At 33.6% G+C, this 12,829-nt stretch overlaps 3 protein-coding genes across 3 annotated transcripts; 1 reads left to right on the plus strand and 2 right to left on the minus strand.

The window, feature by feature from the left end:
• The first annotated feature begins 1,942 nt into the window (after positions 1-1,942).
• Positions 1,943-3,501, plus strand: LOC104740080 (NADPH-dependent aldo-keto reductase, chloroplastic-like). The gene is made up of 5 exons (XM_010460602.3): positions 1,943-2,119; positions 2,253-2,428; positions 2,526-2,772; positions 2,852-3,031; positions 3,126-3,501. The coding sequence occupies exons 1-5, from the start codon at positions 2,000-2,002 to the stop codon at positions 3,351-3,353; spliced, it is 951 nt and encodes a 316-aa protein (XP_010458904.1). The 5' UTR covers positions 1,943-1,999; the 3' UTR covers positions 3,354-3,501.
• Positions 3,502-6,676: 3,175 nt separating this feature from the next.
• On the minus strand, positions 6,677-8,626 carry LOC104740088 (cyclic dof factor 1). The gene is made up of 2 exons (XM_010460615.3): positions 8,294-8,626; positions 6,677-7,689 (listed from the first exon to the last, which is right to left on the minus strand). Exons 1-2 carry the CDS (start codon positions 8,381-8,383, stop codon positions 6,877-6,879), a joined length of 903 nt encoding a protein of 300 aa, XP_010458917.1. The 5' UTR covers positions 8,384-8,626; the 3' UTR covers positions 6,677-6,876.
• A 2,025-nt stretch (positions 8,627-10,651) lies between these two features.
• Positions 10,652-12,276, minus strand: LOC104740096 (protein EMBRYO DEFECTIVE 514). Its single transcript, XM_010460627.3, has 2 exons — positions 11,809-12,276; positions 10,652-11,121 (listed from the first exon to the last, which is right to left on the minus strand). Exons 1-2 carry the CDS (start codon positions 12,109-12,111, stop codon positions 10,807-10,809), a joined length of 618 nt encoding a protein of 205 aa, XP_010458929.1. The 5' UTR covers positions 12,112-12,276; the 3' UTR covers positions 10,652-10,806.
• Positions 12,277-12,829: the final 553 nt, after the last annotated feature.

Raw genomic sequence — 12,829 nt, forward strand, 5'->3', positions numbered from 1 at the left:
CATATAGATTGTGGATTCCAAATGCTCAAACCAAGACGCAAATTTAAGAAACTTCAGTTCTAAGAACTTTTGTTTACGGATTTTGTCAATGGTCTACTAATTGAGTGCTTGCATGCGCTACTAATGCAAGATTAGGCTAAAGAAAGTCAACAATATGCAGTGATACCAAGCATAATTTTTTTTAATATAGAACAATAACTTAATGTACAATTCGTTTTCAACATATATTAGTTTAGTATTAGAGATAACTATAAAATAAAAACAATAGTTCTGTTTATGTAAAAGATTCGGAATTCAAACTATCACAATGCATTTTGTCATGTTGATTTATATGTTTCAACCGCCACAACTTTAATAACGACCAACAGAAAGATACATTTGATCTAATTAGCTTCATTTTATTTTAAAAGAATATTATTCAACTTCTAGCATGAGTCACGAAAACAGGGAGAGAAACGTTTATAGAAATTAGAAAATAGGGACTCGTTTTCGTTATGGAATTTATATAATGTGAGAGGTCAAAATATAGATGAAAAATTTATTAAAATTAAAGGAGGAGTAAGCGGTAGTTGACAATTAATTCTAGTTTACAATACTAATAAGACTGCAAATTCCCAAATGACTAAGAAAATAATAAATCACATGGAAAAAAGATTTGTGAAATCTTTTGGCGGTGCACTAGAAAGGCAGGAACATGACTGTCTTATGTTGTAAAATACTACATGAACCAACATTACATTAAATTTTATTATTTTAATTTTGAAGTTTTATCCTTTCAAGAGATTAGAAAACTAATTTTAATTGTCAACGCTTAATTCATAGTATGTAATTTGGTTAGTAAGCCAACGGTCGATTGCATGCAATCGCATTCGATTTGACTTCCACTCTCTTTGAAATTTTTATTCAAATCAAATCCTTGACAAGTAATCGTATGTCAAACCGCCCCTTTCAAACATCTTATTAGTTATAACACAATTATTAAAACTGATACTTGGAATATTTTATTCCCAAAGAAACGCCTCTTCGAATGTGGATGTGATGCTAATAATATATTATTCATTCATACTATATTCTTGCTGATTCTTAATATTTGTAGTACGTGTTAGTGTATCATGTTTTATCTTTGATTGTTAATTTATCATGAATAACAATATAATCATTTTGTGGAGATAATATTAAACAAAAAAACATTTGCATAGAAAAAGAAAGAAAGTAATGGTTCGTTATGCATATGCATATATTTGATAGTGTCGAGTTTTTTTTACTACCAATTCAATCATTATTAATAAATCTTATGAACGCTTTAAATTGTAAAAAAAAAGTTTGATTTCTCACATGTTGGAGATTAGTGTTGAGATCCAATGATCCATCCAGTCCGATATTTACCGTTAAATAGAACAGAAGAAAACATGCATGGTACTATTTTGTGACACGATAATATACTTATTAGTGGTCGTCATTTATTATGGAAAATAATGCTAGACCATTACTTCAATTAAACGTTAAATGAGTTGAGATTCTTTAACAGTTGACAAAACAAGTAACTAGCGTGAACAATTCAAGTGGAATATGATCAAGTTGCAAAATAAAAATGCAAGAGCAACCATATTTTGGAAACACTCAAAACACTAATGAGGAAATTTATTGAGAGAAGATATATATTCATCTTGAGGTTAGAGAGATGAGGATTTGGGTAGGCTAAGAAAATCCCAGAAAACATGGGAAACTCTCGTGCTTCGATACCTCCACATTCCTAACCTTATTATATTTCAAAAAAATTTCTAAAAACATTAAGTATCATAATATTCCATAAATAGGTCATATATTTCTACATACTCCATGATATTTGATGTCACAACGAAATTGTTTTATAAAGAAACGAAAAAAGTCAAGCTCGTTGACCTTTTAATGGCCTATATAAACATATATCACAGACGCAACAGAGAGTAGAAAGAAACTCATCACTAATATTGGAGAGAGAGAATAAAAGAGAGAAATTATGAGGAGTGACATGGCACGTCTCAGGTGTGGGAAGACGATTCCATTGCTTGGAATGGGAACTTATTGTCCTCAAAAAGATCGAGAGAGCACCATCTCAGCCGTTCATCAAGCTATCAAGGTTCATTTTCATGTATATAATTTCATTATATTTTTATACACAAAAAATAAAAACATAATCAAATGATCTTATAATATAATGTTTTATCATTTCTACACCATTCTCATAAGATTTTTCATTGGAATGAGAGCAGATAGGGTATAGACATTTTGACACAGCAAAGATATATGGATCAGAAGAAGCTCTAGGCACTGCATTGGGACAAGCTATCTCCTATGGAACTGTCCAAAGAGACGATATCTTTGTCACTTCCAAGTTATGGTCTAGTGATCACCATGACCCTATCTCTGCCCTCATACAAACTCTCAAGTAAGATTCTCTTTACAAACACTCACCTACTGACTACTGTATGGAGATTGAACTCTCGATCTCATGATCATTTTTTTTTTTTTTTTATGACTTATAGGACAATGGGTCTAGAGTATCTAGACAATTACTTGGTGCATTGGCCAATAAAGCTAAAGCCAGGAGTGAGTGAGCCTATACCAAAGGAATATGAGTTTGAGAAAGATTTGGGGATTGAAGAAACTTGGCAAAGCATGGAGAGATGCTTGGAGATAGGTTTGTGCAAATCTATTGGTGTTAGCAACTTCTCTTCTAAGAAGATCTTTGATCTCCTTGATTTCGCTTCTGTCCCTCCTTCGGTTAACCAGGTTTGATATCAACATTACTCTCAAGATTTCTTGTTGGGAAGATTCAAGAAACTAAATATTTTGCATATAAATTGTATAGGTGGAGATGCATCCTTTGTGGAGACAAAGAAAGCTAAGAAAAGTGTGTGAAGAGAACAATATCCATGTAAGTGGATATTCCCCAATTGGTGGGCCAGGGAATATTTGGGGATCAACAGCTGTGATTGAACACCCTATCATCAAATCCATTGCTCTCAAGCATAATGCCACTCCTGCTCAGGTAACTCCAGAACTGAGTCCATTCCTCTTTTGTGTGTTTAGGAGACTTGGTTGACTTTATAACTAATAATTTATGTACATATCTATAAATGAAGGTGGCTCTAAGATGGGGAATGTCAAAAGGTGCAAGCGTAATAGTGAAGAGTTTTAATGTAGCAAGAATGAGAGAGAACAAGAGAGCCTTAGAGATTAAATTGGATGATCAAGACTTGTCACTCATTGACCATTTGGAGGAATGGAAGCTCATGAGAGGAGAGTTCCTTGTTAACCAAACCACAAGCCCTTACAAATCCATCCAACAACTTTGGGATGGTGAGATTTAACTGACTAGGGTTTCACACACATCATTCACTCCAAAATGTAATTTCATCTTCACAGTCTCTTTGCATATGATCTTTTCTTATTTGTGGTATATATATATATATATCAAGTCATTACAACATGAAAGAACGTCCTCTTTGTTGATTTTGATTCAATCCTTTTCAACAAACTAAATCAAGTTCTCAGAGTCCTCTGCTAGAGCTAGAGGATCAAAATCATTGTCGCCGTCAAGACCGTATTCTAACGTAACAAACAACTTTTTAATCAGCTAAACCGGTTCCGGCTCAACTTGGTTTAATTATAATATTTTTGGTCTTATTATAATTTCCAACCAAATAAATTGGGTAGTTGGTACAGTTTGTTAGAAGGAAAACGGCCAAATAAGTTGGGTAGTTGGTACAGTTTGTTAAACCAAGATCTGATCATCCGGTAATTTATGAATTATTATCTTCTTGAATTGCGACGACCCGACCCGATCGATTATCCGGTTCTTGAGGGAGAATTCACTTGAAATTGGGCCTTAATCTATGGGCCTTAGTAAAGTCAGAATAAAAATGCAGATATGAACAGTATTTACCGTCGATCAATTTAAACTCATCAGTCATCGGATTTCAAACTATAATTTAATCTAGAGCCTTCTACAGTCAATTTGAATTAAACAGCTTTGTAGCCAAGGCAAGTTAGACCACTTTGCCATTTGGATTTGTGTCAAAAAAAAACTTTATTATATATAATTTTATTATCTTGATGCAAAAACGAAGAAACTTGAAACTTGGATTCAACAGAGACCTCATCATAAAGAGAAAAGAAGCTTGCCACATTCAGTTTTTATTTAAACAAAAATAAAAAGTGAAATAAAAATGGAAGAAAAGTAGACATCGTTGCAAAAGGAAAAGTCTCACATAGAAAGTGAATAAAAAGGAAAACTTTGGGTGAGTCGACTTCCACACGAATGGCTTCTTCTAAGAGTATGACACATGTTTGTAACCCATCCACTTCGACGACCGGACGAGGCACTAGTCCTCCGTGTAAAAAACGAGAAAAAGAGACAACTTTTTTGTCTTATGCCATAAATTAAGCAATTCCTTCTTAAAAGCAATTGATACACTTTAGTTTTTTTTATATTCAAATATAACACGTTAAGCAAAAAAAAAACTATATTATCTTATGTAAATGATTACTTGGTTAGTGATCACTAAGTATTGTATTATATATATTAGCTAGCCATTCTGCATAAAATAATAATTCACAACTATGACAATACATATGAATTTAATTTAGGGAATAGACTAATGACTGATGATAGATTTAGCAGTTACTTATATAACCGCAATATGTGTTTTTCTTTTGGTTCGGAAAGATAAGGCAGGAAAGAAGACATGAAAAAGATATTGAGAAATTTTTTTTTCAAAAAGTCAAAAAGAGAGCAAAAGAGTGGCACCATCCTTCTTTTACGAGCGGACGAATAAAAAGCGCATAGAAGCTAAACTCACTTTCGCATTACCATTAAGCACTATTACTGCAGCAGTAGATAGTTGGATACTAGTACTAGTCTACAATACAAATCTGAAAATGAGTATAAGTTATAGACTATAATAAGTAAGACTATTTTTCAAAATGAATATATATTATAAATTATATATAGATATAGATATAACCTTTGTAGGATGGTGCCACTCTTGATGATGAAGAATCTATTCTGCCTCAGATGAAGAATCTCACCTTTGTAGATCTAGATCTCCTTCCTTCTATTTCTCTAGGTTCTGGATTTGTCTCACCGTCTCTGAGGCTTCTTATCGGAGCATCATAAAGAGGATCGCACGGCATCTCCATTCGGTTTTAATTTGTGGTAAAGGAGAATCTTGTACTCTTATCCGTTTGTGTGGTTTTCTTGTCTTAGATCTGTTTTAATTTATCAAAGGTTTAGGTTTTATTTGTCTTTTTTTTTAGTTCTAGATCTTGATCCGGGAAGTAATCGATTGGATGTAGTGTACTTTGCATGTCTGGGTTGTTTCCTCTTGTTTCATCTCTTTTGGGTTTAGTCTCCGAGCGTGTGTTTGTACTCGCCGGCTTAATTCTCTGGAAAGATTAATATTCTTGCCAGCTTTTGTAATTTTTCTTTTGTTATAGATCAATGAAATCAGATTGACGGAAAAAAAAAAGATATAGATATAACTATTTAGAAGTCATTTGACGTATGAGTTAAGGAATGTTTTATATCTTCCATCCATCAACTTTTAGATCACGAACCTAGTATCTTGGAATGTAAAACATTCTTGTTCTGTCATCTGTGTATACTATACACACACTCTTGGAAAACAAAACAAAATAAGTATTGAATTATTATTTTTTTTAAAGAGAAAGAATGCATGATGGTCATCTACTAAGAAGCTCCAGACTTATGAAATTTTAATATTTTTGGGTCGGAAAGATAATACTGTCTATATCACAATAGTATAAAGGCAAAACAGCAACGTGTCGTGCTTTTACTTTCAGCGACCCGTTAATAAAGAAAATAGTCTGTCCCACATTATTAAGAATGTGAGTATAAAAGGAATTAAAAAATGGTTTTAGATAATCACATTTGTGGCTAATATTAGTTGAGCTGTCGAAAAATATCTAAGTTGCTATCAGACACACAGACCAACGTTCAGTAGATTAAATAAAATTTGGGAACACAAATGTGATACATCTTTTTCAGCGTAAGAAGTATTCAAAAAGGATATAAAACCAAGGACCCAAATGATTAAATTCTGACCGTCTCGACGTAGGAAGGGACGGTCCTTTTTTTTTTTTTTTGGTGTTTATTATTCCTTGTTCTAATCTATAAAATCTTCTATCATGTTTCTTTTTTCTATATATATCATGTGTCGATTAGAGAAGAGTATTTGATAAAGTACATTAGTTTGATATGGTTGGTCAACAAATTATCCAAAAGCTAAATTTCTTTAATCAATCTCGGGAACTTCTTATTCAAAATATTTTTGAACTTTACCAAAAGAATTACACGTTAACGACAATTTAAAAAACCCTGGCGTGAATTGATTATATATACAATTCTAATTTATTGCTTTGTTTCCATTTCCCATATTCAACAGTATGTTTTGTGCTGTTTTATCGTGCCCACCCGCGCCAGCGCACACGATACAAGAGGTCAAATTCAAGAAAAAGGATACTTTCTGCATTATTATCTTATCTTACTTTACTTATCCACTCATATGTAAAGTAAACAAGTTTGTCTATCTCATATCTTACTTACAACAGTTCCTTTATATGTTTACTGTTAGCTCTGATAGACCATACTAATAATTTGAATGCAAATAAAGGTCAAAACGAACTTTTTTCTTCATCGTTATGTAATCTTATAACAAAAATCAAACTTAAAAGGCTAAAAAAGTGTATGGTACAAAAGCTATAAAGCCTCGTGTAAGCCACGAGGAAAGAAGGAAAAAGACAGATCTAACCACATCTACTCATACATGACATATACGTATATGTATATATATCGTATGTATACATATACAATCACATCTGTTCATGGAAATTGAGTGATCTTGATAACGCAGCTGGGTTTGCACAAAGAACAAGAGAAGTCTCTGTTTCTTCTTTGCTAATATTCTTAACCTCTTTCTTCGAGTCAAACCCTTTGAACAGAACGTCGTTCTTGATTCCAAGTGTTGTCCATATAGAACTCTTTGCGGCTTCATTAGGATCATCAATTCTCAAAGTCTTAGGAACCAACACAGATCCATTCTTCTGCTTTGGCTTCATCGTCTCGTCTTCGTCTCTCAAATGCTTACCAAGTGTAGAGTTAGGACTAGAATTAACCGGAGATGACAATGTTGGAATGTTCCAATAAGGGTAAACCGGGTAAAAACCGGGGTTCCACGCGTAAGGCCACGAAGCTCCCGGAAAGCAATTATCCAGACCGTTCGAAGTACTGTTATTAGAGGACTCGTCACTGTTCTGTATCCTAGACATTAGCTTTGGACTCCCGAACATATGATTCGAGACCTTTTGATCGTCTCCGAGGCTGAAACTAAGGACTGGACCATTTGTTTCCGAGATGGTCACGTGGTGGTAATGTGAAGGTGATGACGTTGAGTTATTCTTGCTCTTACGTCGTCCGGCGCCGATGGGAACACTTCTCATGGTCCCACCAGAGGTCCAATATCTCTGACAAGCTTTACAGAAATGGCGGGGTTGGTTTACGTTGTAGTTGTTGTAATAACAGAACTTTGTCTCCATGCTATTGCATCTCGGACATGGAAGAATCTTGGTCGGTTTTTTTAGGGTTTTGTCTTTCTCCGATTGATCTGTTAATGCCTCGTTTTGGTTCTGATGCAAGAAATAAGATGGAATAATCTTGTTAAACATATTTTAGTATAAGGATTTGAGAAAGTATTGAATTTAAAATTGTATATTATTATTATGAGTATGATTCTCAAGAAGAAGGTTCTAGAGAAATTTTGGTAGAGGAAAAAGTCTTTTAAAGAACACGCTTTACCAAAAAAAAACGTAAAATTCTCTCACCTTTATTGATTTGAATAAACGGAAAAAGCAATGTTTTCTAACTAAAATAAGATTACTTTTAAGGAGAAAACGAATTTGCTTTTTCGTTTCATGAAAAGTCATCAAAGCAAACTGCAACCTCTCTGGTTCACCAAAACACTCAGAACAGAGAGAACCGAGGTTTTTTTTTAGTGTAAGAAATCTATAAAGTTTTAACAATTCATCAAAAACTCTGATTAAAATGGAATATACAACAACCTTTGAGTTTTGCCTTTTATGGACAAAACATAAAAAGTTAGAAAAACACTTTTCAGTTTAACTTAAGTTATCAGATACTAACTGAGACATATAGGTTCTAGGTCCAATTATACACCAAAACTAAATTACTCGAAAGTTGTATGTAACAAAAGAATAATCAGCTATATAGTACCTTTGCGTCTTCATCAGCTACCTCTAAAACTGTCGGAAAAGGGATTTTCATACCGAAGAGCTTAATCGCTGGATCTTTACTTTCCAGCATTATTTCTTCTTTCCTTGAATTTGTTCTTCTTCTTTTTTTTTACTTTCTCGTAGGTTTCTCTTCGAAGCTATTTTTTTTTTTTTGTGAGGTATGGGTTTGTTTAGATTGGAATTTTTTTGGTTTGGAAATCGTGAGATTTGGGATTTTGATACGTTTTAAAAAGTGAAGTGGATGCCATGTCAGCATTTTCGTTTCATTCTCAACCACAAGTTTATGTGGCCTCTGATATTTTACTTTTCTTTTCCACAAAACCCATTGAACCCATATAGCATATAATCTTTTAGTTATTTTCTTTAAACTTTTTGTTAAAATTATTCCAATCTTTGTAAGAATAACCTTTTTAATTTGTTTTAAGACTTTCACTAAACCTCCATTGACCAAAAAACTCACAAGTACTTGGAACATACGAAAAACGAAGTGTTCCTAATTAAGAGCATGGAGTCAACTAGTCAAGATCTATAAACACGCTTTATTATATGGTATAAGATTGGTTTTATAACATATCTTAAACAGTGATATACTCTATTTATTCGTTTCAATTGGAACAAATAAACTAATGTAAACTGTTTACAAACTTTTGGGTAGGTAAATGTCAGCATCGAGGGGATGGCTTTGGTGCAGCTCACACGAGAGCTGTCTTGTTACGTGCATTTTCTTAATTGGTTGGTAGGAGGATGAAAATTCCCCATTTGAAAACGATCCACACTTTTTTGGTTTGGAGAGAAATATCAAATATACCGTCTATTTTATTTTCTAATTGTTTGTTTGTTAAAGAACCTTCTTTTGTTAGAAGGTAGATTTTACGGAAGATTTAATAAGATTATAGGAAGCTATGAATCTTTGTGTTTAAACAGGAATACAAATGCAACAAGGATTTAAACCTTTTCGATTCAATTTTGTTGTCAGAACTATTTAAAAAAAAAAAAAGAAGATTAAAAATAATAGAACATTATGTGAACGGTTGTAGTTGTACGTGAAGAAGGTAATAGAGATGAGGTGCTCTCTCATTGGATATAACCAAAAAGGTCTTTTAAGGTCTCTGCCAGATAGTATGATTTACCAAACTCTTTAGTCTTTAGGATTGATTTACATGGATCTAACCAGACTCTGCCTTTTCCACGTCAACTTCTACCTGTGGGTCCGTTACTCACCTGCACCTCTTGGTCAGATCATAGATTTCACAAACTGATTGCATGCAGATGCAGTCAGACCCGTAGTTAAGAAGCTTCCTTAACATAAAAAAAAAAAAAAAGTAAGAAAATAAGTGTTGTACCTTCAAAAGACAATGTGTTTGTGATATTTTAGAATATTCATCCGAATACCGAATATCAGATAACATTTCTTTAAAATTCATAATGTGTTTGAATATAAACCATTATTTCCCATCCAAGATTTGCATTAAAAAAAATAAAAAGTTGAAAATTTAATTAGTTTATGTCCAACCAGTTGTATCACTCCATGTAATCATCTTTTTACAATATGTGTATTTTAATAATGATACAAGATTTGTTTGTAGTTTCATCGTCAAAAGTTATATTGTAAGAGGCTTAAGACCTAACTCCTAAGACAGCTTTAGTTTAAGGCTTTGACTTTCTCTTAGCAGGGCTCGTAAACATTGGTTATTTCACTTGTTACTCTGTTTTTTTATTTCTTTTCTGTCAACAGTCTCTGTTGTTAGATGCCAAACAAATTGAAAATTCTATCTTGTTTTCTCAAATTAACATATATACTTATACTGTCAAATTCAGAGTATCAGACCTAAATTAACATATATACTTCCAAGTATGTATATGATCTGAAGTTTATAAAAGAAGTGAGTAACAAAAACCAATCAATCATATGCACTGATTGTAAGACAATGAAATAAATATAACTTTCTCCAAGTAACAGAGTAGAAGAATATGCAAGTCTGGATCAATGATGTAGCTGTGAAATGTTGAATGAGAGACGATTATCCAGACCACCCCCAATGCTTATCATTAACTACGCTATCAACTGAAGGTGTTTAATCTGGACTTTGATTAGAGTTTTGGTTTTTGGATTTTTTTCGTTTCTAATAAATTATAGACACATCAAACTTTAGTCTAGTACTATGAGATTGGTTTCAGTTTCTGATTAGTTTGAGTTCTTCTTCGGTTGTCTAAGACGTTTTGAAAACACACCAGAATGTAAGCGTCTTGGTTTTTTTTTTTACTTTCTGAATTTAATCTACTGAAGCGTCTTGTGTTTTCTTCTGATGTTGTGAAGATAGAGACGAGATTCGTCATCTTTTTCTTCAGCAATAATAATAAGTCACATAACTGACAAATTTTTCTCGAACAAAATACAATAGCATTCGACAAGATCATAACTTCCATGTTTTTAACTAAATCTGAAATTTTCAAAATTTTCATTTGAAACAAGGCATCAAAGATCCAGCAAAATTATCTTCTGAATCTTCCGCCTCTACCACCACCCCGGCCGCCTCTTCTTCCACCACCTCCGCCACGACCACCACCGCCATGTCCATTGCCGTTAGCTCCAGGAGCCTTCATGTTTTCAGGCAACGGGAGGATTTGATCAACACACTTCCTGAAGCTGAAATCATCTGCAGTATCGTCTTCCCTAACCAGAAAGAAGCATCTGCTTTTCCACATCGGGTGGGTTCTGACTTGGAAGCTTTTGACTCCTCCTCCAATCTTCTTTTCATGCTCAGAATGGCCCTTCTTGATCAGATCTAGCAGCACCATGTACTCATACTGAAAACGTACAGTCAAAAACAAAATTCAGTACAACGAGTTAGAAGCTCAAAACAAACTGCAAAACTGTAATACTACACACGAGTATGTAATGTTTTATCAGTTATATACATGCTTGACGCCAACTCTGTGCCCTCAGTAAGTTTCAAACACAAATCCACAATCATACATAATCAAAGAAGAAACACAAAACATTTGCCAAGAACTTTTGAGTGGCAATAGCTGCCAAAGAACCTAATCACTAAGATGTCTCAACTTTACAATCAAACATGATGCAGATACATATACCTCAATTTATCCTCTTAAAACACATTGCATAATCCAATATCCACAATCAATAACTTGAGACAAACAAAAAGAAATATCTAACTCCAAACTCAATCCAGAGACACAATACACTAGCTAAGAACTGAGCAGTGATCATAGCCAAAAATAACAGCTACAAACCAGAACCAATCCCAAAGTTGTCAACTACAGAGCACGAACGTGAACATATTCATTGATAAACACATCAGAAAAATCAATATCCCCAATCAGAGCTTCCTGTTCGCTTCAACACAATGGTGACCAAATCTACCTCTAAGGTTATGACTCAAAACACATGAATGAACTTTTGTTAAAAATTGAAACTTTCGCAATTAAAAGAGCCAAAAGACAGAGAAGAAGAGTAACCAAAATATGGATTACCTTATTAACATCGAGATCAGTTGGCCAAAAGTGCATAAACTTGACAAAGTAATCGAACATCGCGACAGAGGTAACAAACTCCTTCGGACCCAGTTTGACCGGACCTGACTTCTCTTCTTCATCTCCAACCTTCTGCTTCTTCGATTCACCTCCGTTCTCGTCCTCCCCTGTCTCCTCTCTCTCACGTTTCTCATCGACCGTCTCGGCTTTTGGGGCCGCCGCGGCTTCGACTTCCATATCCACTTTCGTGTCTGGGTTCACTTGAGCCGGCACTGAATCGATGATCTCCTGTTGCTCAGCCATTGTGTAAAGCTTCCGCCTTTTTTTGTTCTCCCCCTTTCTCTTTTCTACGATTTCTAGGGTTTAAGGCTTTTAAGGGATAAGGGTGAGTACTCCTACTAAAAATCGGCTAAGCGGTATCTATATATATGCTTTCGGTTTCTGATTGAACCGAACCGGTTCGATTCACTGGATTTTTGCCATCTTACTCAACAAATCCCGAATTTTTACTGAATAGTACCAAGATTGATTTTTACCTTATTTTATTTTATTTTTCATTGATCTATACTTAAACACAGTAATAATTACATTAATTAGATTACTATTAGTTCATAATTATTGGAAAGTGTTTAATATAAAAATACTAGCAATCGATCCGCGCTACGCGCGGTAGTTAGATTAAGGTGTATTTCGAGTTTTGTTGTGTATATTTTTTTTGGTTTTTGTAAATTCATCTTACGTTTGTTTTTGTATTTAATTTAGGTCGCTTATGTTGATTTTTTAGGTATTTTAATAAAAATATGTTTTGCAGTAAGTATAATTTAGTTTGCTGTTTTTAAAGGAAAAATTGAGATCATCTTGTGTGTTTATAATGCTTTTAAAAAAAAATATTATTAGAAGTTAACATTGTTTAGTTGAAGTTGTTCTTTTGCTGTAGTTGTTAGTTATCATTAATTTATTATTATTTTCCATTTTGTGGTTGGATTGTTATTTAATATTTTTATATGTATTTTGTAAACTG

Source organism: Camelina sativa, chromosome 2 (genome assembly GCF_030686135.1).
Source record: "Camelina sativa cultivar CO46 ecotype springtype chromosome 2, ASM3068613v1".
Lineage (NCBI taxonomy): Eukaryota > Viridiplantae > Streptophyta > Magnoliopsida > Brassicales > Brassicaceae > Camelina > Camelina sativa.